At 41.4% G+C, this 26,589-nt stretch overlaps 2 protein-coding genes and 1 non-coding gene across 3 annotated transcripts; all 3 read left to right on the top strand.

Annotated features, from left to right (window-relative positions):
* Positions 1–2,422: 2,422 nt before the first annotated feature.
* LOC130949339 (uncharacterized) lies at positions 2,423–4,872 on the top strand. Its single transcript, XM_057878087.1, has 3 exons — positions 2,423–3,054; positions 3,375–4,371; positions 4,549–4,872. The coding sequence occupies exons 1-3, from the start codon at positions 2,423–2,425 to the stop codon at positions 4,870–4,872; spliced, it is 1,953 nt and encodes a 650-aa protein (XP_057734070.1).
* A 149-nt stretch (positions 4,873–5,021) lies between these two features.
* Positions 5,022–5,531, top strand: LOC130949337 (uncharacterized). Its single transcript, XM_057878086.1, has one exon. It carries the CDS (start codon positions 5,022–5,024, stop codon positions 5,529–5,531), a length of 510 nt encoding a protein of 169 aa, XP_057734069.1.
* A 9,063-nt stretch (positions 5,532–14,594) lies between these two features.
* On the top strand, positions 14,595–14,702 carry LOC130952313 (small nucleolar RNA R71). The gene has a single exon (XR_009074493.1). It is a non-coding gene; the product is annotated as a small nucleolar RNA R71 (small nucleolar RNA).
* Positions 14,703–26,589: the final 11,887 nt, after the last annotated feature.

Genomic DNA, 26,589 nt, shown 5'->3' with positions numbered 1-26,589 from the left:
CAGGTCCCTCAATTTCAGCCAGAAAATACCTAAAATCACAGAAAAACACAAATTCATAGTAAAGTCCAGAAAAGTGAATTTTAACTAAAAACTAATAAAAATATAATAAAAACTAACTAAAACATACTAAAAACATACTAAAAATAATGCCAAAAAGCGTATAAATTATTCGCTCATCAATCCTACAGGTGAGCCATACATGGCAGAGCCATGCCGGATCACTTTGCATGAGCAAGGAGCTCCGGATATCATACTTCAACCGTTGCAAGCAAGGTATCCTAACCTTGATCCAAACTTTGAATTGAAGAGTAGCTTGATAAATCTACTACCGAAGTATCATGGGTTGCCGGGTCAAGACCCCATCCGACATCTAAAGGATTTTCAAGTTGCTTGTTCTACGGCTCGAAGGCATGGAGCCGATGAGGTGGCTATCATGGTTCTTGCCTTCCATTTCTCTCTTGAAGGGCAAGCAAAGACATGGTTTTATTCGCTACTGGATGAGATTGCGACCAATTGAGATTTCTTGAGAAGAGAGTTTCTAGATAAATTCTTCCCACCGGAGAAGACCGACTACATCCGGAAGGAGATTTCGGGTATAATGCAAAGAGACCAAGAGAGTTGGTACGAGTATTGGTCTCGGTTCAAGAGGCTATTAGAATCTTGTCCACACCATGGAATGAACACTCACTTGCTCATTAGCTACTTCACCGGAGGTATTTGTGTAGAAGATAGTAGATTGCTCACCGCTTCAACTGGTGGTTCCCTTTCGAAAAACAAGATGGAGAGAGAAGCTTGGAATTTGATAAAGGATGTTGCCGAAGCTACACAACATACAAGGGTGAGAAGTAATCCTCTCAAGGGTGTGGTAGAACCGTCCCTTTCCGAATCAAGCCTAACCAAAGCACTTGGGGATATGACCACCATCCTCATGCAAATACAAAAGGATCAAAAGGAATACTACTCCATCCAAGCCATCCAAGCTCCACCTCCAGTTGCACAACTTGAAGGCCCTCCTAGGATTTGTGATTTGTGCTCTAGCACTACACATTACACCGATCATTGCCATCAAATTCAAGAGGAACATGCCCTTGTAGTGGCCAATGTGAATTACAACAACCGTTCACCCTATCCTTCTCAAGGCAAAAACAACTACCCTCATGGTAGTAATCAACATCAAGGGTGGAGGGATAATGCACAAGGGAGCAATCAAAACCAAAGATGGAATAACTCTTCTTCTTATTACAACAACAACCAATCTTCATCTCAATACCACCATAACAACAACAACCACCAAGCCAACCAAAATCACCACAACCAAAACCAAAATAACTACACCAAATACCAAGCACCACACCATAGACAACAATCCATCCAATCCTCTTCATCTTCCACTAATCAAGTTAATGAGCTTAGAGCCATTGTGGATAAACGGGATGAGGGCTATAAGGCTCAATTCGAGGCCATGAGTGCTCAATTGGCCAATCTTACCAACATGATTTCGAAGATGTCCATGTCCTCCTCCAACAACACCAACCAACCCTCAAGCTCTTCTAGCCTTCCTTTCCAACCCCAACCAAACCCAAGGGGCGGTCTCAACGCCATCACTCTACGGTCAGGGACTACGTTGGAGGAGATACCTCCTAGGGTCATGTAAGACATTCATGAGGAAGAGGTGGTTGTTGAAGCTCTATATGAAGAGGGGGAGGTAGACAAAAGGCATGAGGAAGAAGGAGTAAACCTCAAGGAACCCAAGAGGAAAGCCATAGTGGATGAGTCCATTCCTATTCCATTCCCTTCCATGGTGAAGAAAGCAAAGAAAACACCGAAATTTGATTTGAACATGCTTCAAGTGTTCAAGAAGGTTGAGGTAACCATACCAATTCTTGATGCTATTCAACAAATTCCAAAGTATGCAAAATTTTTCAAAGACTTGTGTACACACAAGGATAGGATAGGAGAATTGGAAACATTATCCTTGGCTAGTTCAATTTCTTCCTTGATGGAACCTATTCCAAAGAAATGTGGTGACCCTGGGCCTTGTTTGGTGTCTTGTTGTATTGGTGGACGCACTTTTCATGATCGTATGTGTGACCTTGGAGCTTGTGTAAGCATCATGCCGCTTTCTATCTTTGTGCGGTTGAATTTAGCTCCATTAAAGAAGTCGGCGGCGAGGTTTGCCTTAGAATAAAAGTGTGATAACGGTAATAGAAATAGCCGAAGATGTACTTGTGGCGATCGAGGTTTTGGTTTTTCTGGTTGACTTTTACATCCTTGAAATTCCTCCAACAGAAAATAGAAGCTCATCCTCCGTTCTACTTGGTAGACCCTTCCTTAAGACCTCTAAATTCAAGTTAGATGCCTTCACCAGCACATATTCCTTTGAGGTTGGAGACAAGACTATCAAGTTTAATTTGGAGAAGCCATGAAGCATCCTCCTGAAGAGCATTCCGTTCTCCGATGTGATGTAATCGATGAAGTGGTAGCGGAAGTGCGAGAAGAAGACCATAACAAGTTGTGCTACCATATTGTTGAAGAGACGGATGACCAAGAGGGTGAACATGAGAAAGTTGCTGAGAATGAACTCTGTAAGATTGATGAAAAGGAACCTCAGCTTGAGGCAAAGAGTGAATTGAAGCCTCTTCCGTCTCATTTGAAGTATGCTTTCTTAGAGGACAACCAAAAGTTTCTGGTCATTATTGCTAGTGAGCTTTCTAGTGAAGAAGAAGAAAAGCTCCTAGATGTTCTCAAAAAGTACAAGAAGGCAATTGGTTGGAGCCTAGCCGATATTGTGAGGATTGACCCTCGCAAGTGCATGCATCGTATATTTCTCCAAGAGGGAGCTAGGCCGGTTAGGCAACCGCAAAGGAGGCTCAACCCAACCATCCTCGATGTGGTAAAGAAGGATGTCACTAGGCTATTTGATGCGGGTATCATATACCCGATTTTTGACAGTGAGTGGGTGAGCCCGGTCCAGGTTGTTCCCAAGAAATCAGGCATCACTACGGTTAAAAAGGATGATGGCGAAGTGGTCACCAAGAGAGTACAAAATGCATGGTGAGTGTGCATCGATTATAGAAGGTTGAATGCCGCTACAAGGAAGGACTACTACCCTTTGCCCTTTATCGATCAGATGTTGGACCGTTTGGCGAGTAAATCCCATTATTGCTTTCTTGATGGATTCACTGGTTACTTCCAGATTCACATTGCTTCTGAAGATCAGGAAAAGACCACATTCACTTGCCCTTTTGGCACCTTTGCCTACAAAAGGATGCCATTTGGACTATGTAATGGACTTGCTACTTTTCAGCGGTGCAGACCAGTGTCTTTTCTGATCTAATGGAGAATTGTCTGGAATTCTTTATGGATGACTTCAGTGTTTATGGAACTTCATTTGATTGTTGCTTAGAGAACTTAGCCAAGGTCTTAGCTAGTTGTGTTGACACTAACTTTGTCTTAAATTTTGAGAAATGTCACTTTATGGTAAGACAAGGTATAGTGTTAGGACATGTAGTATCTCATGAAGGAATTTTTGTAGACCCGGCCAAGGTCGATGTTATCACCACTTTACCTTACCCCTCATCTGTGAGGGAGGTCAGCTCGTTTTTAGGACATGCAGGATTCTATAGACGCTTTATCAAAGATTTCAGCAAGATTGCTTTGCCATTGTCACGCCTACTCCAAAAAGATGTGGACTTTGAGTTTAATAGTGAATGTGTGAAAGCTTTTAAAGAGCTAAGGAGAGTTCTTACCACGGCACCGATTGTGCGAGGCCCCAACTGGATGTTGCCATTTGAGATAATGTGCGATGCGTCAAACCATGCTATAGGTGCCGCGCTTGCACAGCGCGATGGTAAACTCCCTTATGTCATTGCATACTCTTTTAAAATACTTGATGCAGCACAATCTAACTATACCACTACTGAAAAGGAACTCCTAGCTATTGTTCATGCTTTAGATAAATTCAGATCTTATTTTCTAGGATCAAAGATAGTGGTATACATGGATCATGCAGCTTTGAAATACTTATTGACAAAGAATGAGTCAAAACCTAGACTCATATGTTGGATCTTACTTTTGCAAGAATTCGACATTGAGATTAGGGACCGGAGTGGATCTCAAAACTTGGTTGCGGATCATTTAAGCCACCTTGAGAATTTAAAATTTGATCCATTTCCGATCAATGACTCATTCCCATTAGATAGTTTGCATGCTGTGTCGGATAGCTTTCCTTGGTTTGCCCCAATGGCGAACTACTTGGTAGCAAAACTCTTCCCTCCCAACTTTTCTAAACACCAAAGGGATAAGTTGAGGAGTGATTCCAAATACTACATTTGGGATGACCCTCACTTGTGGAAGAGGGGAGTGGACCAAGTAATTCGAAGATGTGTCCCGGAGTCTGAAATCCAACTCATTCTTGAAGCTTGCCATTCGTCCGAATGTGGTGGCCACTTTGGCCCATAAAAGACCACTAAAAAGGTGTTAGATTGTGGATTCTGGTGGCCAACCTTATTCAAGGATGCTAACCGGTTATGTGTGTCTTGCCATCAGTGTCAGAAGTCGGGAAACACATCCCAAAGGGATGAAATGCCTCAGCAACCTATGCTGTTCTGTGAGATATTTGATGTATGGGGCATTGATTTTATGGGACTATTTCCCAACTCCAGTGGGTATCTATATATTCTGTTAGCAGTTGACTACGTGTTAAAGTGGGTGGAAGCAATACCTACCCGCCTTGACGACGCCAATACCATCATTTCTTTTATTAGGAATAACATTGTATGCTGTTATGGGTCGCCACGAGCAATCGTGAGCGACCAAGGATCCCACTTTTGTAACATAAAAGTAGAGGCACTGCTCAAGCGTAAGGGGTAGTACATAAGGTTGCCACTGCTTATCATCCGTAAACCAACGGACAAGCGGAAGTGTCCAACCGGAAGATTAAGAGAATCTTGGAGAAAGTGGTTAATCCACAAAAGAAGGATTGGAGCCTCCGGTTAGGAGATGCACTATGGGCATATAGAATGGCCTACAAGACTCCGTTAGGGATGAGTCCCTCCTGGATCATCTATGGTAAGGCATGCCACCTTCTGGTGGAGATTGAGCACAAAGCCTATTGGGCAGTAAAGCGATGCAACATGGATTTGACCCAGGCAGGAGTAGCCAGAAAATTACAGCTAGAGGAGCTCGAGTGTTTGAGGAATGAAGCGTATGAGAATGGCTGGATTTACAAGGAAAAGACTAAAGCATTCCATGACCATCACATCTGGAAGAAGGACTTCCAAGAAGGTGATGAGGTTCTCCTCTACAATTCGAGGCTTCATTTCATGCCTGGCAAGCTCCGTTCTAGATGGGAAGGCCCTTTCAAGGTGAAGGAGATAAAGCCTTATGGAGTGGTGGAGTTGTTTGATCCTAAAAGTGAAGCAACTTTCAAGGTGAATGGACATAGAGTGAAGAAGTACCATGGGTACAAGCTCCCAAAAGAGCTAGAGGTGTTCCTATTGGCAGATGCACCTAGAGAAGGAGAAGCTTGAGCGACTGACCGTCCAACTTAAGGACATTAAAGAAAAGTTCTTGGTGGGAGGCACTTCACCGTGGTAAGATCTTCCTTGTGTATACCATCTTGCTTTTAGCTTTAGATTCTTGTGAATTTTGTGACTTCTTGACATTGTTTATTGCTTAGGAATGCTAGTTTTATTGATCTTGTTGGATAACTAGGATATTTAGATAGATTTCATCATTTTGGTATGGAAGAATTGTTGAAGTGGAGAGAATGCTATGTTTTGAATAGTGCATGAATTTGAGTGTGTTCTCTTAACTACTAGCTTGAACACCTGCCAAAAATGTGTTAGAATAGCTCTTGTTATGTTGAAAAAAAAAAGCAAAAAAGCAAAAAGCAAGGAAAAAGGGCATCCGCGCGCGAGTGCATTGTGTGCGCGCGCGCGCCGGTGGTGCATTTCTTACTCCTAGGCCAAAAAACCCGAGAGTTGTGCCCACCTTATGCCCACTTTGTGTCCACTTCATGTCAGGCACCCACGCACCAGCGTGCATGCCGTCTGCGCGCCCCCTTGCAACTTGGCCATCGACGCGCAAGCACACTGTGCGCGCGCGCGCCGATGGTGCACTAACTCCCTGGTACAAAAATCGGAGAGTTGTGCCATACTTGTGCCTAGTCTGTGCCCGCACCGACGTGTCCGCGTACTGCATGCGTCCACGCCGGTAGCCAACCCCATCAGGCACGCTGATGAGCGGATAATTTATATATGCTTTTTGGCATTATTTTTAGGTAGTTTTTATTAGAATCTAGCTAATTTTAGAGATGTTTTTATTAGTTTTTATGCAAAATTCACATTTCTGGACTTTACTATGAGTTTGTGTATTTTTCTGTGATTTCAGGTATTTTCTGGCTGAAATTGAGGGACCTGAGCAAAAATCTGATAGGAGGCTGAAAAAGGACTACAGATGCTGTTGGATTCTGACCTCCCTGCACTCGAAATGGATTTTCTGGAGCTACAGAACTCCAAAGTAGACATGCAGGGCTTTTCAGCAATATATAAGAGTCCATACTTTATTCGAGTTTAGACGACACAAACTGGCGTTCAACGCTAGTTTCATGCTGCATTCTGGAGTAAAACGCCAGAAACACGTCACAAACCAGAGTTAAACGCCAAAAACACTTTACAACTTGGCGTTTAAACTCCAAGAGAAGCCTCTGTACGTGTAAAGCTCAAGCTCAGCCCAAGCACATACCAAGTGGGCTCCGGAAGTGGATTTCTACATCAATTACTTATCTCTGTAACCCTAATAGCTAGTTTAGTATAAATAGAACTTTTTACTATTGTATTTGGGGTCTCTCTTAGACCATTTGGTCTTTTTGAACCATTAAGTCTTGGTTATCCTGGTTCCCTCTCTGGGGCCAGAACCAATGAACACCTTTATCACTTATGTATTTTCAACGGTGGAGTTTCTACACACCATATATTAAGGTGTGGAGCTCTGGTGTACCTCGAGTATTAATGCAAAGTACTATTGTTCTTCTATTCAATTCACGCTTATTCTTATTCTAAGATATCCATTCACACCAAAGAACCTGATGAATGTGATGATTATGTGACGCTCATCACCATCCTCACTTATGAACGTGTGCCTGACAACCACTTTCGTTCTACATGCAAATAAGCTTGAATGAATATCTCTTTGATTCCTTAATCAGAATCTTCATGGTATAAGCTAGAATCCATTGGCAACATTCTTGAGAATCCGGAAAGTCTAAACCTTGTCTGTGGTATTCTGAGTAGGATTCAGGAATTGAATGACTGTGACGAGCTTCAAACTCGCGACTGTAGGGCGTGGTGACAACGCAAAAGGATAGTAAATCCTATTCTTACATGATCGAGAACCGACAAATGATTAGCCGTGCGGTGACAGTGCACCTGGACCATTTTCACTGAGAGGACGGACGGTAGCCATTGATAACGGTGATCCCTCAACATACAGCTTGCCATGGAAAGGAGTAAGAATGATTGAATAAAAGTAGTAGGAAAGCAGAGATTCAGAAGGAACACAGTATCTTCATGCGCTTATCTGAAATTTCCACCAATAAATTACATAAGTATCTCAATCTTTATTTTATGCTTTATTTATCTTTATATTCGAAAACCATTATAACCATTAGAATCCGCCTAACTGAGATTTACAAGATGACCATAACTTGTTTCATACCAACAATCTTCGTGGGATCAACCCTTACTCACGTAAGGTTTATTACTTGGACGACCCAGTGCACTTGCTGGTTAGTTGTGCGAAGTTGTGAAGAATGTGTGTGAACCATAGTATTGTGCACCAAGTTTTTGGAGCCATTTCTAGGAATTGTTCGAGTTGTGAAAAGTATGAGTCACAATTTTTCCTATCACACGCGTCAGCGCAATGTGTGTGTCCGCGCGCCTGTGCTACATGCCAACTCTGGTGTAAAAACCAGAGACTTAGGCCAACTTTGTGCCAGTCCTGTGCCAAGGGTACAGCTGTACTCGCGCGTACGTGCCAATGACGTGCACGCATCCTTCGTTCAACTCTCACCGACGTGCCAGCGCACCGTGCGCGTGTGCGTCGGTCGCGCGAACTAGTTTTAAACCTGCGCGCCCTGCTTCTCTCATCCTCTTTCTTGTTTCTTTCTTCTTCTTCCTCCATCCCTTCTCTTCTCTTCTCATCTCTTCTCTTCCATACTTCACCACTGTCTCCGGCCGCTCACCGGCGACCACCACCACCTCCGGTGGCATTACATCTCTTCTATCTCTTTCTCATCCTCACAACGAGAAAATTCTACCTTAATTCTTTTACACTTCTCAAGGTTTTACTTCTTTTATATCTTTTATCTCACTTTCTTTGCATATCCTCCTTTTCTAATTAGATGCTTCTTGTTGATTCACTTATCTTATCTTTTAGTTGCATGTTTATGCTACTCACTTTTTGTTTGTTTACTTTTTCCTTTTTTCTTACTTTTCCATGGATGTTGAAATTGAGTTTTCAATTACTTTAATAGATCTTCTTGATTGTTTTTCATTATCTTTGTCAGTGGATGATGTTGTGTGATGATTGATACTTCATTTTGGGTTTCTAATTGGTTGAGTATCTCATAATTGCTCATTGCTTGCTAAATGCACACCAAGTGTTCTAGGAAATGCACATATGCCATCTTGGTTTATTCTAGTCATATATCTTCAATTTGGTGCTTCCTCCTCATTCACTTGCTCTCTTCTAAGTTCATTGAACCCATTTCTCTTATTACTCGCTAATTAGATACTCATTGAACATGACTTGCTCTTTGTTTTGAATGCTTGAGATCATTCCTCTCATGCCATATTGCATGCTTTACTCCCTCTTGCATCCCATGCCAAGTGTTGTGACCCATGCTTCTATGACTACTTTGTTGCAGTATTTCTTTTGTGCACTACCTCTCACTTGCGTGTTTGTTGAGTTGATCCTTTGGGTTTAACACTTTCCTTCTTTCCCCTCCTTTTCAGGATGGCCACCAAGAAAGGCAAGGAGAAAGCTTCAAGGAAACCAGCCACAAAGAGGGCACCCCCAAAGTCACGCTCTAAGGCGCACTCTTCATTAGGAGCCAAACCTCTATTTAAGAAGGTGAAGGCACCCGCTCCTATTGATAACAATGAGAAGAGCGAACCGGCAAAGGATTCTTCAAGATTTCCCAACCGCTTCTATGAACTTGTGTTCCCCGCTATGGTTGAGAGGAACTATCATGCTGAGTGGTGCGCGAAATTGTGATCACTACAACTTCACACAACTAACCAGCAAGTGCACTGGGTCGTCCAAGTAATACCTTACGTGAGTAAGGGTCGATCCCACGGAGATTGGTGGTATGAAGCAAGCTATGGTCATCTTGTAAATCTCAGTCAGGCAGACTCAAATGGGTATAGATGATGAACGAATATAATATAAAAGATGAAGATAGTGATACTTATGTATATCATTGGTGTAAGAGCTTCAGACAAGTGTATGAAGATGCCTTCCCTTCCGTCTCTCTGCTTTCCTACTGCCTTCATCCAATCCTTCTTACTCCTTTCCATGGCAAGCTCGTGTAGGGTTTCACTGTTGTCAGCAGCTACCTCCCATCCGCGCAGTGAAAGCTAATGCACGCACTCTGTCACAGTGCTGCCAATCACCGGTTTGGTTCCCTCCCCTACCGGAATAGAATCACTCTTTTGCGTCTGTCACTAACGCCCAGTAGGTTACAGGTTTGAAGCACGTCACAGTCATTCAATCATTGAATCCTACTCAGAATACCACAGACAAGGTTAGACCTTCCGGATTCTCTTGAATGCTGCCATCAGATCCTGCCTATACCACGAAGACTCTGATCTCACGGAATGGTTGGCTCGTTTGTCAGGCGAGCACTCGGTTGTCAGGCGATCAACCATGCATCGTGCAATCAGGAACCCAAGAGATATTCACTAAGCCTCAGATGCTTGTAGAACAAGAATGGTTGTCAGTCACCTTGTTCATGGGTGAGAATGGTGATGGGCGTCAATCATCACCTTCATCATGTTGAAGAACAAGTGATATCTTGGACAAAGAACAAGCGGAATTGAATGGAAGAACAATAGTAATTGCATTAATACTCGAGGTACAGCAGAGCTCCACACCTTAATCTATGGTGTGTAGAAACTCCACCGTTGAAAATACATAAGAACAAAGTCTAGGCATGGCCGAGTGGCCAGCCTCCCAAATAGGGTTCAATCATCAAAACATGATCAAAAGATGATAATACAATAGTAAAAGGTCCTACTTATAGAAAACTAGTAGCCTAAGGTGTACAGAAATGAGTAAATGACATAAAAATCCACTTCCGGGCTCACTTGGTGTGTGCTTGGGCTGAGCAATGAAGGAATTTCGTGTAGAGACTTTTTCTGGAGTTAAACGCCAGCTTTTAATCCAGTTTGGGCGTTTAACTCCCATTTAGGTGCCAGTTCCGGCGTTTAACGCTGGAATTTCTGTAGGTGACTTTGAACGCCGGTTTGGGCCATCAAATCTTGGGCAAAGTATGGACTATTATATATTGCTGGAAAGCCCAGGATGTCTACTTTCCAACGCCGTTGAGAGCGCGCCAATTGGGCTTCTGTAGCTCCAGAAAATCCACTTCAAGTGCAGGGAGGTCAGAATCCAACAGCATCTGCAGTCCTTTTGAGTCTCTGGATTAGATTTTTGCTCAGATCCCTCAATTTCAGCCAGAAAATACCTGAAATCACAGAAAAACACACAAACTCATAGTAAAGTCTAGAAAAGTGAATTTTAACTAAAAACTAATAAAAATATAATAAAAACTCAACTAAAACTACCAAAAACATACTAAAAACAATGCCAAAAAGCGTACAAATTATCCGCTCATCACAACACCAAACTTAAATTGTTGCTTGTCCCCAAGCAACTGAAAATCAAATAAGATAAAAAGAAGAGAATATACTATAGACTCCAAATTATCAATGAAACTAAGCTCCAAATTAGATGAGCGGGACTAGTAGCTTTTTGCCTCCGAACAGTTTTGGCATCTCACTTTATCCTTTGAAATTCAGAATGATTGGCTTCTTTAGGAACTCCGAATCCAGATAGTGTTATTGATTCTCCTAGTTAAGTATGATGATTCTTGAACACAGCTACTTTATGAGTCTTGGCCGTGGCCCAAAGCACTCTGTCTTCCAGTATTACCACCGGATACATACATGCCACAGACACATAATTGGGTGAACCTTTTCAGATTGTGACTCAGCTTTGCTAAAGTCCCCAATTAGAGGTGTCCAGGGTTCTTAAGCACACTCTTATTTGCCTTGGATCACAACTCTTATTCTTTTCTTTTTCTTTCTTTTTCTCTTTCTTCTTTCGTTTTTTTTTTCTCTTTTTTTTTTCGCCTGCTTTCTTTCTTTTTTGTATTCACTGCTTTTTCTTGCTTCAAGAATCATTTTTATGATTTTTCAGATCCTCAGTAACATGTCTCCTTTTTCATCATTCTTTCAAGAGCCAACAATTTTAACATTCATGAACCACAAATTCAAAAGACATATGCACTGTTTAAGCATACATTCAGAAAAACAACAAGTATTGTCACCACATCAAACTAATTAAGCTAGTTTTAAAGATGAATTTGAAATCCTGTACTTCTTGTTCTTTTGTGATAAAAACAGTTTTCATTTAGGAAAGGTGATGGATTCATATTCATAGCTTTAAGGCATAGACACTAAGACACTAATGATCATAAGACACAAACATGGATAAACATAAAGCAATTCGAAAAACAGAAAAATAAAGAACAAGGAGATTAAAGAACGGGTCCACCTTAGTGATGGCGGCTCTTTCTTTCTCTTGAAGATCCTATGGAGTGCTTGAGCTCCTCAATGTCTCTTCCTTGTCTTTGTTACTCCTCTCTCATGATCCTTTGATCTTCTCCAATTTCATGGAGGAGGATGGCATGTTCTTGGTGCTCCACCCTTAGTTGTCCCATGTTGGAACTTGATTTTCCTAGAGAGGTGTTAATTTGCTCCCAGTAGTCTTGTGGAGGAAAGTGCATCCCTTGAGGTATCTCAGGGATTTCTTGATGGGAGGGGTCTCTTGTTTGCTCCATCTTCTTCCTAGTGATGGGCTTGAGGTCATGCCTTCTCAGTTGAACCGGCTTTGGATGCCATAAATGGTTATGGAAAAACAAAAAGCAATGCTTTTACCACACCAAACTTAAAAGGTTTGCTCGTCCTCGAGCAAAAGAAGAAAGAAGAGAGTAGAAGAAGAAGAAATGGAGGAGAGGGGAATGGCTTTGTGGTTCGGCCAAAAGAGGGGAAGAAGTGGTGTTTTATGAAGGATGGATGTGAGTGGTGAAGAGAAAGAGATGTTGAGGTGATTGGTGAATGGGTGAAGAAGAAGAGAGAGTGGTGGGGTTGTTTGGGGATCCTGTGGGGTCCACAGATCCTTAGGTGTCAAGGAAAAGTCATCCCTGCACCAAATGGCATCAAAATCCACGTTTTGAGCCAATTCTGGCGTTAAACGCCGGGCTGGTGCCCATTTCTGGCGTTTAACGCCAGGTTCTAGCCCTTTCCTGGCGTTTAACGCCAGTCTAGTGCCCCTTTCTGGCGTTAAACACCCAGAATGGTGCCAGACTGGGCGTTAAAAGCCCAACTGCTAGTCTCACTGGCGTTTAAACGCCAGTGAGTTCTTCCTCCAGGGTGTGCTGTTTTTCTTCCTGTTTTTCATTCTGTTTTTGCTTTTTTCATTGATTTTGTGACTTCTTATGATCATCAACCTACAAAAAAGATAAAATAACAAAAGAAAATAGTTAAAATATAATCATTGGGTTGCCTCCCAACAAGCGCTTCTTTAATGTCAGTAGCTTGACAGAGGACTCTCATGGAGCCTCAGAAATACTCAGAACCGTGTTGGAACCTCCCAACACCAAACTTAGAGTTTGAATGTGGGGGTTCAACACCAAACTTAGAGTTTGGTTGTGGCCTCCCAACACCAAACTTAGAGTTTGACTGTGGGTGCTCTGCTTGGCTCTGTTTTGAGAGAAGCTCTTCATGCTTCTTCTCCATGATGATAGAGGGATGTCCTTGGGCCTTAAACACCAAGGGTTCTTCATTCACTTGGATGATCAACTCTCCTCTATCAACATCAATCACAGCCTTTGCTGTGGCTAGGAAGGGTCTGCCAAGGATGATGGATTCATCCATGCACTTCCCAGTCTCTAGGACTATGAAATCAGTAGGAATGTAATGGTCTTCAATCTTCACCAAAACATTCTCTACAAGTCCATGAGCTTGTTTTCTTGAATTGTCTGCCATCTCTAATGAGATTCTTGCAGCTTGCACCTCAAAGATCCCTAATTTCTCCATTACAGAGAGGGGCATGAGGTTTACACTTGACCCTAAGTCACACAAGGCCTTCTTGAAGGTCATGGTGCCTATGGTACAAGGTATAGAAAACTTCCCAGGATCTTGCCTTTTTAGAGGCAGTTTTTGCCTAGACAAGTCATCCAGTTCTTTGATGAGCAAGGGAGGTTCATCCTCCCAAGTCTCATTTCCAAATAACTTGTCATTTAGTTTCATGATTGCTCCAAGGTATTTAGCAACTTGCTCTTCAGTGACATACTCATCCTCTTCAGAGGAAGAATACTCATCAGAGCTCATGAATGGCAGAAGTAATTCCAATGGAATCTCTATGGTCTCAATTTGAGCCTCAGATTCCCATGATTCCTCATTGGGGAACTCAGAGGAGATTAGTACACGCCCACTGAGGTCTTCCTCAGTGGCGTCCTCCTCCTCTCTTTCCTCTCCACATTCGGCCATGGTTATGGCTTTGCACTCTCCTTTTGGATTTTCTTCTGTATTACTTGGGAGAGTACTAGGAGGGAGTTCAGTAATTTTCTTGCTCAGCTGTCCCACTTGTCCTTCCAAATTTCTGATGGAAGACCTTGTTTCATTCATGAAACTTTGAGTGGTTTTGATTAGATCAGAGACCATTGTTGCTAAGTCAGAGGTATTCTGCTTAGAACTCTCTGTCTGTTGCTGAGAAGATGATGGAAAAGGCTTGCCATTGCTAAGCCTGTTTCTTCCACCATTATTGTTGAAACCTTGTTGAGGTCTCTCTTGATTCTTCCATGAGAAATTTAGGTGATTTCTCCATGAAGAATTAGAGGTTTTTGCATAGGGTTCTCCTAGGTAGTTCTCCTCTTCCATTGAAGGGTTCTCAGGATCATAAGCTTCTTCCTTAGATGAAGCATCCTTAGTACTGTTTGGTGCATTTTGCATTCCAGACAGACTTTGAGAAATCAAATTGACTTGTTGAGTCAATATCTTATTCTGAGCCAGTATGGCATTCAGAGCATCAATCTCAAGAACTCCTTTCTTCTGACTTGTCCCATTGTTCACAGGATTCCTTTCAGAAGTGTACATGAATTGGTTATTTGCAACCATTTCAATGAGCTCTTGAGCTTTTGTAGGCGTCTTCTTCAGATGAAGAGATCCTCCAGCAGAGCTATCCAAAGACATCTTGGATAGTTCAGAGAGACCATCATAGAAAATACCTATGATGCTCCATTCAGAAAGCATGTCAGAAGGACACTTTCTGATTAATTGTTTGTATCTTTCCCAAGCTTCATAGAGGGATTCTCCATCCTTCTGTCTGAAGGTTTGGACTTCCACTCTAAGCTTACTCCATCTTTGTGGTGGAAAAAACTTTGCCAAGAAGGCATTGACTAGCTTTTCCCAAGAGTCCAGGCTTTCTTTAGGTTGAGAATCCAACCATATTCTAGCTCTGTCTCTTACAGCAAAAGGGAATAGCATCAGTCTATAGACCTCAGGGTTAACCCCATTAGTCTTGACTGTGTCACAGATTTGCAAGAATTCAGCTAAAAACTGATGAGGATCTTCCATTGGAAGTCCATGAAACTTGCAATTCTGTTGCATTAGAGAAACTAATTGAGGCTTAAGCTCAAAGTTGTTTGCTCCAATGGCAGGGATAGAGATGCTTCTCCCATAAAAATCAGGAGTAGGTGCAGTGAAGTCACCCAGCACCTTCCTTGCATTGTTGGCATTGTTGTTGTTTTCGGCTGCCATGTGTTCTTCTTCCTTGAAGAATTCGGTCAGGTCCTCTAAAGAGAGTTGTGTTTTGGCTTCTCTTAGCTTTCTCTTCAAGGTCCTTTTAGGTTCAGGTTCAGCTTCAACAAGAATGCCTTTGTCTTTGTTCCTGCTCATATGAAAGAGAAGAAAACAAGAAAATATGGAATCCTCTATGTCACAGTATAGAGATTCCTTGAGGTGTCAGAGGAAGAAGAGAAATAGAAGACAGAAGTAGAAAATTCGAACTTATCAAAGAATATGGAGTTCGAATTTTGCATTAAGGGATAGTGTTAGTCCAGAAATAGAAGGATGTGAGAAGAAAGGAAGTAATTTTCGAAAATTAAGTAAAAGATTTTGAAAACATTTTTGAAAAACATTACTTAATTTTCGAAAATGAAAGTGGGAGAGAAGTAAAATGAATTTTGAAAAAGATTTTGAAATTAGAAATCAAAAAGATTTGATTGAAAACTATTTTGAAAAAGATGTGGTTAAGAAGATATGATTGGTTTAAAAAAATGTGATTGAGAAAATATGATTTGAAAACAATTTGAAAAGATATGATTTTAAAAATTAATAACTTGCCTAACAAGAAAAGATATGATTCAAACATAAAACCTTCCTCAACAGAAAAGGCAAAAAATGTTCAATCAAATCATTAATTGTTAGTAAGTATCTTTGAAAAAGGAAAGAAATTGATTTTGAAAACATTTGATTGAAAAGATATGATTTGAAAAAGATTTGATTTTGAAAAACTTTGAAAACTTGAAAAAAAATTGATTTGAAAAACAAAATCTTCCCACTAGCACCATCCTGGCGTTAAACGCCCAGAATGTGCACATTCTGGCGTTTAACGCCCAAACTACTACCCTTTTGGGCGTTAAACACCCAGCCAGGCACCCTGGCTGGCGTTTAAACGCCAGTCTGTCTTCTTCACTGGGCATTTTTGAATGCCCAGCTTTTTCTGTGTGATTCCTCTGCAGTATGTTCTGAATCTTCAATTCTCTGTATTATTGACTTGAAAAGACACAAATTAAAAATATTTTTGGAGTTTTAATAATAAGGAATAATCAAAATGCAAATAAAATCAAATAACAATGCATGCAAGACACCAAACTTAGCAGTTTGTATACTGCTGACACTAACAAAATGAGAATGCATATGAGAAACAACAAAACACTCAAGTCAATAGAATTCAAAGATCAAAACAAGAAAATCATCAAGAACAACTTGAAGATTAATTAAGACACATGCATAAATTCGAAAAATGCAAGAAGAACAGAAACATGCAATTGACACCAAACTTAAGATGAGACTCTCAGACTCAAACAAAAAATATTTTTGAATTTTATGATTTTGTAATTTTTTTGGATTTTTCGAAAATTAAGTGAAAAGGAAAATAAAGGTATCAAAATTCTTAATGAGAATTCCAGGAATCATGCAATGTTAGTCTAAAGCTTTAGTCTAAAGGAATTAGACATGGCCGGCTAAGCTTCAGCAGGACATTGCATTCAAGAGCTAAATTGATGAGAATCAATCAGCCTTGGTGATGATAAGAACATCACCTTGAAACACTAGAATTCATTCTTAAGAATTCTGAAGAAAAATACCTAATCTAAGCAACAAGATGAACCGTCAGTTGTCCATACACAGAACAATCCCCGGCAACGGCGCCAAAAACTTGGTGCGCGAAATTGTGATCACTACAACTTCACACAACTAACCAGCAAGTGCACTGGGTCGTCCAAGTAATACCTTACGTGAGTAAGGGTCGATCCCACGGAGATTGGTGGTATGAAGCAAGCTATGGTCATCTTGTAAATCTCAGTCAGGCAGACTCAAATGGGTATAGATGATGAACGAATATAATATAAAAGCTGAAGATAGTGATACTTATGTATATCATTGGTGTAAGAGCTTCAGACAAGTGTATGAAGATGCCTTCCCTTCCGTCTCTCTGCTTTCCTACTGCCTTCATCCAATCCTTCTTACTCCTTTCCATGGCAAGCTCGTGTAGGGTTTCACTGTTGTCAGCAGCTACCTCCCATCCGCGCAGTGAAAGCTAATGCACGCACTCTGTCACAGTGCTGCCAATCACCGGTTTGGTTCCCTCCCCTACCGGAATAGAATCACTCTTTTGCGTCTGTCACTAACGCCCAGTAGGTTACAGGTTTGAAGCACGTCACAGTCATTCAATCATTGAATCCTACTCAGAATACCACAGACAAGGTTAGACCTTCCGGATTCTCTTGAATGCTGCCATCAGGTCCTGCCTATACCACGAAGACTCTGATCTCACGGAATGGTTGGCTCGTTTGTCAGGCGAGCACTCGGTTGTCAGGCGATCAACCATGCATCGTGCAATCAGGAACCCAAGAGATATTCACTAAGCCTCAGATGCTTGTAGAACAAGAATGGTTGTCAGTCACCTTGTTCATGGGTGAGAATGGTGATGGGCGTCAATCATCACCTTCATCATGTTGAAGAACAAGTGATATCTTGGACAAAGAACAAGCGGAATTGAATGGAAGAACAATAGTAATTGCATTAATACTCGAGGTACAGCAGAGCTCCACACCTTAATCTATGGTGTGTAGAAACTCCACCGTTGAAAATACATAAGAACAAAGTCTAGGCATGGCCGAGTGGCCAGCCTCCCAAATAGGGTTCAATCATCAAAACATGATCAAAAGATGATAATACAATAGTAAAAGGTCCTACTTATAGAAAACTAGTAGCCTAAGGTGTACAGAAATGAGTAAATGACATAAAAATCCACTTCCGGGCCCACTTGGTGTGTGCTTGGGCTGAGCAATGAAGGAATTTCGTGTAGAGACTTTTTCTGGAGTTAAACGCCAGCTTTTAATCCAGTTTGGGCGTTTAACTCCCATTTAGGTGCCAGTTCCGGCGTTTAACGCTGGAATTTCTGTAGGTGACTTTGAACGCCGGTTTGGGCCATCAAATCTTGGGCAAAGTATGGACTATTATATATTGCTGGAAAGCCCAGGATGTCTACTTTCCAACGCCGTTGAGAGCGCGCCAATTGGGCTTCTGTAGCTCCAGAAAATCCACTTCGAGTGCAGGGAGGTCAGAATCCAACAGCATCTGCAGTCCTTTTGAGTCTCTGGATTAGATTTTTGCTCAGATCCCTCAATTTCAGCCAGAAAATACCTGAAATCACAGAAAAACACACAAACTCATAGTAAAGTCCAGAAAAGTGAATTTTAACTAAAAACTAATAAAAATATAATAAAAACTCAACTAAAACTACCAAAAACATACTAAAAACAATGCCAAAAAGCGTACAAATTATCCGCTCATCACTGAGCATCTACTCGCTTCGCCGGACAAAGTTGCTCCTTGTATTCTACCCCGCATTGAACAGCGAGGATGGGAGTTTCTTCTGAGAAAACCACAAGAGGTCAACCTCTCATGGGTGGTCGAATTCTACACTAACTACCATCTTCCCTCTCTTTAATCGGTATACGTGCGCCGGAAGCAAGTCTCAGTGTCAGAAGAGGCTATTCAGTAAGTGCTTAATGTCTTACCAGCACCAAGTGACATGGATGGCTACCAAGAGGTCTTACGTCAGCGAGAAAAGTCTACATTTGACTGTGGACTCGATCCTCCGAGTCATTGCTGAACCAAAGGCATTTTGGACCCATGGTCAACTCCGGATGAGACCCAAGTGCATTCACGCACGTTTCTTCATTGTGGAAGCTAGAGCTTGGGCCTAGATCCTATCCCACTATGTCCTACCTAGCACCCACAAGTCGTCCTTCACGGCGGATCTCGCTTTGCTTGTTTGGTATGTTCTCACGGGGAGACCAGTGAACATTCTGCTTCTTGTCAAGTAAGTGATGGGTCAAGTCCACGCCCGGGGCAATTTGCCATTTTCAGCATTGGTATCTGATTTAGTTGCTGCTGCGGGTATTCCTTGGGAAGCCATGGACATGAAAGCTATAATTCCGGCTAAGGGCGATGTGGTCCCAAGCGGAAAATACTTACATCTTCCCATGAACAAACCAAGCCTTGACGTAGCCCTACCATCTATTATTCCTTCCACCTCATCGTCACCACCACAGCAAAGATCCAACCATTAAAGGATAGAAGATCTACACCGGAAGATTGATAGATATGAGTGGCGCAACCAACGCCGATACATTTACATCAAGAAGCTTCTGCATTGTGTTACCCCTAGCATGGAGGAACCTGAGATATCCACGTCCACCTCAACACCAAGTGATGGGAGCTCTGATGAAAGAGATAGTGAAGGTTCCGGTCCCAACTGTCCTTTGCGCATTGTTGGTAGCACGGAGGACCGTGCTAAATTCTAAGTGTGGGGAGGTCGTTCGACCGATCTCCATGGGTAACAATCTCTTCCCTTCAACACCCATGGATTTATCATTTTGCTTAGTACTTATTACACTGCATGTGTAGTTAGTCTTGTTTGTAAATATCCTTTGCATGATACTTAGTCTCTATAGAGTTGCTTGGTCAAATAATAACTTCTTCCCCAAGAAACTGTGTTTACCCTACCAATTTTGAAATTTTTTTTGCGGAAAACTTGCTTCAAGAATGTATTTTGGAACATAGTGATTGAGCTGAGAACACAAGCATGTAAGTTTTAAGCCTATTGTGTGGTTATATCTTCTAACCACTATTTCCCATTCTTGTGTGTATTATTCTCTTTCTATGATTGCAATCCTTGCTTTGTCTGATTCTATATGTCCATTACTTGTGTATAAATGCATTTACATGATTGAGGCCGTCGTTTCAATAGTCACTTCTCCCAAATGACCTTAACCCTTTTATCTACCATTGCTAACCAATTTTGAGCCCATGATACACCCTTTTTGTTCTTAAATAGAGCACATCAACAACTCTAAGTGAAAAACCATGAATGTCCCTAAATTTGGATCCTTGATTAGCCTAGGTGAGTTAGAATGTGTATCATTCAATTGGGAGGGTATACTTGAGAACTTGGGTAGATATAGAGGTGTATTGTAACTGTAATTGAAAATTCTGAGATTTGAGAACATACTCATGTATTGAATGATTGAACCATATGCATTAAAACTTTTGTACATGAACCCCAAGGAAAAGGAGACCGAAAAAAAAAGAGAAGAAATTTATATGTGTATATATGAGAATGTATAAAAAAAAGAAACAAAAAAATATAAGAAACAAAAAAAATATGGAAAAGAAAAGAAAAGCAATGAAAGGGGACAAAAATGCCCCAAGACAAAGTAATAAAAAAAACAATGCATATGGGATGTGAATTGAAAAGAATGCATAAGTATGCAAAAAGTGAAACTCAAGGGTAGCTAGGTATTGTATTATAGTTGTATAGGTTGTTCTATGTGTCTAGTGGGATTCTAGGTTAATCAAGGACTCAAATTTTAAGCTCACTTGACCATATGCATCCTTACCTTCACCCTAGCCACGTTACACCCCATGATAAGACCTCATGATACTTTTAAGCATGCATTACGTAATTGTTGATTGTTAGATGAAAGAAAAACCTTGGAAAGCATGATTAGGAGAGGATTGAGTGACGAACCCTATACACTTGAGCGTATAGAGCGTATACACGTCCGGCGAGGGTTTGATGCTCAACTCCTTGTTCCCGGCTTTTACAAGCGTTCTTGGAGGATTCATGAACTACATATCATTTTCACCCTATATGCTCTCATGTGTTCTTGGAGGATAGATTTACCCTTGACCAAGTAGATAGACGATTTTACATTAGTTGCATGCATTCACTTAGGTAGTTTGCATTTCATAAACCCTTTCTCACCATGATCTTTGGTCTTTTTATTTTAAGCATGAGGACATGCTTGGTTTAAGTGTGTTGAAGTTCCCAAAATCCAAATCCAAATCTTCATGTTCCTTCCTCTTGTGCATGCTTTCTTTTTCTCTTCTAGGTCATTCTTACCCTATTAATTCTGAAATCACTCAACAAATACATCACGGCATCGAATGGCAATAAAAGAGGATCAAAATATAGCGATTCTAAGGCAAAATAAGCATGTTTTTCATCATGGAGCAATATTAGGAGGTGAACACAAAACCATGCATTTCTTGTGAATAAGTGCGAGAAATATTGACAAAAACCCCCAAATTAAGCACAAGATAAACCACAAAATTGGGGTTTATCAGCCACCTCCTTCAACACCAGGTTCCAAACCTCTGCCATCTGCCACCTCACCTATGACAACTCTGTCGCCATGATCCCCCCTTCGGACCTTATTGAAAATTCATAAGGAAGCTCATTATAAACGACCTCCTTAATGCCACCACAGTGGCCAAGCTTGGCCAAGAGATCAAGAATGTTCTCAAGGTTCTTGCACAGATGCGGGAGACTGCCAAATCATGGCGGCATGACGGAGAACCTCGAGGAGCAATCCTTTAGCCAACACCCCAACTCAAACCCACAAAGCCCAACTCCCGAACTCCAATATAACACCCCTCCCAGCCACAGGAGGACAACAAGCGCGACACATCACCAACCAACCCCAACCCAGCAACAACCAAGAGAGGACAACCGTCCTTCCACTGAAGCCTGGCCACTCGACAACCTGGGAGAGAAGGCAGTCCAGATAAATCCAAGAGTTGTGCCTCAAGGTGCAAAACCTCAAAGGCCAAGTTACACCCAAAGAACGGTACCACCAGGAGCATGCAAGCCAAGTGACCTCTAAGACCTGATCTCACCACGATACCAGGAACACCAGGCCGCCTGAGCAATGACATAGCAAACGGCATGACCGCAGCATTTTCCTAGACCCAAAACACTGATGCGGAGAAGACGACCGACAGCACCATTGGGAGGCCAAGCAAGCAGAAAACATGCACGTGATAATGGAAGCCGTCCCGTTCACAGAAAAATCCTTGAGAGCCAAACTCCCGAAGGACTTCAACAAGCCCACTGACATGAAATACGACGGGACCAAAGATCCCCATGAACACCTAACAGCCTTCGAGGCCAGGATGAACCTGGAAGGAACTGCCGACATGGTCCAGTGTAAGGCCTTCTCAATAACCTTAGCCGGCCCCGCAATCAAATGGTTCAATGCCCTTCCAAACGGCTCCATAGCCAGCTTTCATGACATCTCCAGAAAGTTCACAACCCGCCCATTTCACCACCAGGATCACCAAAACAAAACACCCTATCATCTTGCTTGGAATCACCCAAAGAAAAGATGCACAAGAAAATACCTCGATAGGTTTAACGATGAGTGCCTAACGGCCGACGAACTCACAGACTCGGTCGCCAGTCTCTGTCTAACCAACGGTCTCATAAATGAAAACTTCTAGAAACACCTCACCACCAAACCAGTTTGGACCATGCACGAAATTCAAAGCATTACAAGGGAATACATAAATGACGAAGAGGTAAGCCAAGTCGTGGCCGCCAACAAACGACAGCACGGTAACACGGCACCTCGTAGTAACCCACCATCAAGAGATACACCAAAAGAGCACCTCAAACCCGTGAACGCCAACCGACCACCCAGGGATGGAAAGTTATCAAACTACACCCCTACCCGCGCCCATCACTGACATCTGCCGCCAAATAGTGGAATGAAGCATCCTTCTGAAGGCGCGACAGCTAAAGTAACGGACAGGTGGCAACAAGCTGCAAATACCACTGATGATATGTGCATAAAATCCAAGATTGCTTCGACCTAAAAGATGCCCTTGAATAAGACATCTGAGACAGCAAACTCTCCGAGTTTGTCAAAATCATTCGAGAACCTCAAAGAATTGAAAGAGAAAGATCACAAGAACGTGAAGGACGCAACCCGAAGATGATACGATAGGCATCCCAAGAAAGTCCGAAAACTGACCCCACCAAAATCGTAAACGTCATCACCGGAAAGGACGCGCTTAAAAAGTCAAAATCAGCAATAAAAAAGGATCTTAAAGTTCTAGCCGTAAGAAACCAAGCACCAATCTCCTCGGTGCTAGCGGCAATCACATTTTTCCTCGATGACTGCCAACACGGCACTTCGGCGAAAGACGCCTCATTCATCATCTCGGAAAAAGTCGGAACCAGACTTGTGGAAAGAATACTGGTCGACACCAGAGCTGATTCTAACATCCTCTTCAGAGTAGCCTTCGACAAGTTGGGTCTCTGAAATGAAAATCTGCAAACCCACCACAACGGGGTTATCGGACTCGGAGACAAGTTTCTCAAATCGGACGATTCCATAGTGTTACTAGAAACCATCGGAACCGGAAGCCAGAAGAAGACCATCCTCTCCAAGTTTGTGGTCCTCAAGGACTCCACTGCTTACAACATCATTCTCAGAAAAAAGATGATCAACAACCTGTCCGCTGTCATCTTCACCAAGATCCTAATCATGAAGTTTCAGGCCAATAATGGCAATATCGAAACAACACATGGGGATTGGGAAGTCGCAGTAAAGTGTGAGAACGCCAGCTCGACCCTCCGCAAGAGATCCCGAGACGTAGCAGGCATCTTCCTCATCGACCTCGATGCACGCCAAGACCAAAGTCCCCACAGAACCACGGGAGGAAACGACAAAGAAGCAGAGCGGGACCTTGCAGACAAGATCAGGAGAATAGCACACCTACGGGAGCTAGTCCTAAAACAAAGAATAAGCCTAAGGTACAATGGCAGCACGGTATTACGAGACTTCGGACCAGAAGACCTCGTCTTACGACAAAACGACATCGGTCCACCCACTCCCGGAAAAGGGAAGCTCACACCCAACTAGGAGGGTCCCTACCAAATCAAGATAGTAATCGGAAAAGGAGCCTATAGGCTCGAAAGACTAGACGGGACCAAGCTCCCAAGATCTTGAAATTCCACCAACTTACGGCGCTACTATATGTAGAAACATCCTTCCAAAGCAACAAGATCAAGGTCGTTTAAGACTATCTATTTACCTTTTATATTTTTCCTTTTTCACTTTCATTTATTGCTTAAGTTATTCAATCGTATATTTTCTTATTGGGCACTCTTTCCTACCCACATCGGGAGGTTTTAACGAGGCCCAAAATGAAATTCATTTTTTCAAAAGCATTGCCCCATTTGACAGCACGAACTAAACGTGGCTACCCCGGGGGATCGATCACCCTTAGGCCAACACAATGGATATCCAAATAACAAAACGGGTATCTAAATAACAAAAATGGTGGCCTAGGGATCGATCACTCCGAGACCAACAAAATAGATATCCAAATAATAAAACGGATATCTAAATAAGTAAACGGCTTCCCAGGGATCGATCACCCCAAGACCAACAGAACAGATATCCAAACAATAGAACGAATATCCAAATAAGCAAACGGCTACCCAGAGATCGATCACCCCGAGGCCAATAAAACGGATATCCAAATAATAAAACGGATATCCAAATAAGTAAACGGCTACCCAGAAATCGATCACCCCGAAGCCAATAAAATGAATATCCAAATAACATAAATAGTGACTCGTGAATCGATCACCCGCAAAGCCAACAAAACGGAAATCCAAATAAGCTAAATAAACAGTCTTGAAATCAGCCCACCAAGAGACCTAAAATAAGTTCACAATAACGGCCCAAAAAAAGGCCACACAAAATAAGCATGAGCTGACGGTCTTCCAACTCGCGGAAAGCCAGACTGACCAACATCCTACCAATTGGTGCAGGATGACATCACGCCCTTTTCAGGCCCCTCACAGTCTCCCGAACTACAGCGAATTGGACTCTCCAATGACTTAGCATTGAGACCAAGAAAGTATACTCTCATGCTCCGGGGGCAATTATTTCAGACCTGATCTCCGGGCCTTTCTTCAGAATGGTCATCAAACTCGGCATGTAATGAGACGTCCAAACAACGCGCTCTTCGCCTGACCATGAAACGGCCAGGAACTCCCTAAATCCTCAACCTCGACCGGAAAAACCAAACAACGATCTCCTTTCCAAACCACAACGGTGAGAAAAAGGTTCCTCCAGTGATGAGATCGAGCCCTCACTCTCTCGCTCTGGGGGCAACTGTTACGGATCTGGCCTACGGATCCTACACCCTGTTACCCGGGTCCGACCCGCTTTGCCCTTCTAAAAGGCCTGGAGCCGGTCCACTAAAGCTTCTAACCAACAATCAAATTCAAATACATTATTTATCTTATCCAAATAAGACAAGATAAGATAATTACCATCGCCTATATAAAGGGGAGCCCCAAGCCCTCTCAGGTACTCATTCATTCCTCACACCTTATACCTCTTAGATCCATTCTGACCTGAGCATCGGAGTGTCTTTGCAGGTACCCACCCCCATTGCTCCAATCAGATAATCCGACGTCCAGCTCAACTCGCAAGTCTCCAATCCATCTCACAACCTGTACCAGAAACATCTTGTACATTATATATATATAGAACTAACACATGATGGCATACATATATATAATGCAGGCACATAGTAAAATTATATATATATGCAGTAGCAATAAACCGAACCACGTAAGAATGTTTAATATATAATTTTACAACACAAAAATTCTAAATGTATACGATGTACACATATACATATATTAATTTAAAAGAAATAATAAACTGAATATTTTTTATGACTAAATTATGAATGGTTCTGATATTATTTATTGGAATAAATTATTTTATTAATTCAGAGCATCTATATTAAATCACCAAAAATATATTATAATACGGAAGTATACCTTTACTCATAAAAATTAGAAATTAACGGAAGAATTGTCTCAGTCTTGTAGTTCTTTCGATCATCCTCAACCAAAGCCTTTTATATCCCTAATGAGGCTGAATTGTGATTCTTCTGATAAAGAAAGAGTGACAAAGACGGCTTTGATAAATTGGGGACCGAAACCCTGAAGATACTATTTATATTTAAGCATGGCATCCATTAAAGTCTAAAATCTAAATAAAATAGTATCTAAAGTCAAAAGATAATTATTTAAAGGACAAAATATAATATCTGATTTTATTTCCATTTAATTATAAATTAAAAATAATTATGACTTATTTAATTTAACATTTATAACCATATATGAGATCACCATTATATAAGTTATTTAATTTAAAATAACATAATTTGTGATTATAATTAATATATGTATTGTACACAAACAAATTAAAAAATTAAAATAATTTTCCAACACGATGGAGTATTAGTTACGACTCCATAAGCTAAGTCACCTATCTATTCTATTATATAAAAATCGGATGTCTACACTTAATGATGGAGTTGACGTGGCATGTTCTAAAGAGTGTTTCCCAATTTAATTATTTTAACTCATTCAATATAATTTATTACCATGACTTAATTATATCAGCTAATTGATTTGATTAGATATTTAAATATTAATATAATTTATTATAATATATATTACTTAATTAATTTTACTACATTAATTGTAATTTGTTATATTATTTAATTAATTTATTCATTTATAAAGTCTGAAATAAAAAGAATAGATTTATTGTTTATTCTAATTGAA

Source organism: Arachis stenosperma, chromosome 9 (assembly GCF_014773155.1).
Source record: "Arachis stenosperma cultivar V10309 chromosome 9, arast.V10309.gnm1.PFL2, whole genome shotgun sequence".
In the NCBI taxonomy this organism is placed as follows: domain Eukaryota; kingdom Viridiplantae; phylum Streptophyta; class Magnoliopsida; order Fabales; family Fabaceae; genus Arachis; species Arachis stenosperma.
This window is presented reverse-complemented; position numbering and strand designations above follow the sequence as displayed.

Bases quoted from the DNA above. Each gene is read 5' to 3' on its own strand.
- LOC130949337 (XM_057878086.1), top strand. From the start codon at position 5,022: ATGGCCTACAAGACTCCGTTAGGGATGAGTCCCTCCTGGATCATCTAT.
- LOC130949339 (XM_057878087.1), top strand. From the start codon at position 2,423: ATGAAGCATCCTCCTGAAGAGCATTCCGTTCTCCGATGTGATGTAATC. The intron at 3,055-3,374 runs GTGAGTGTGCAT...GGATGACTTCAG, and splicing joins AAGAGAGTACAAAATGCATG to TGTTTATGGAACTTCATTTG. The intron at 4,372-4,548 runs GTAATTCGAAGA...TCTTGCCATCAG, and splicing joins GGAAGAGGGGAGTGGACCAA to TGTCAGAAGTCGGGAAACAC.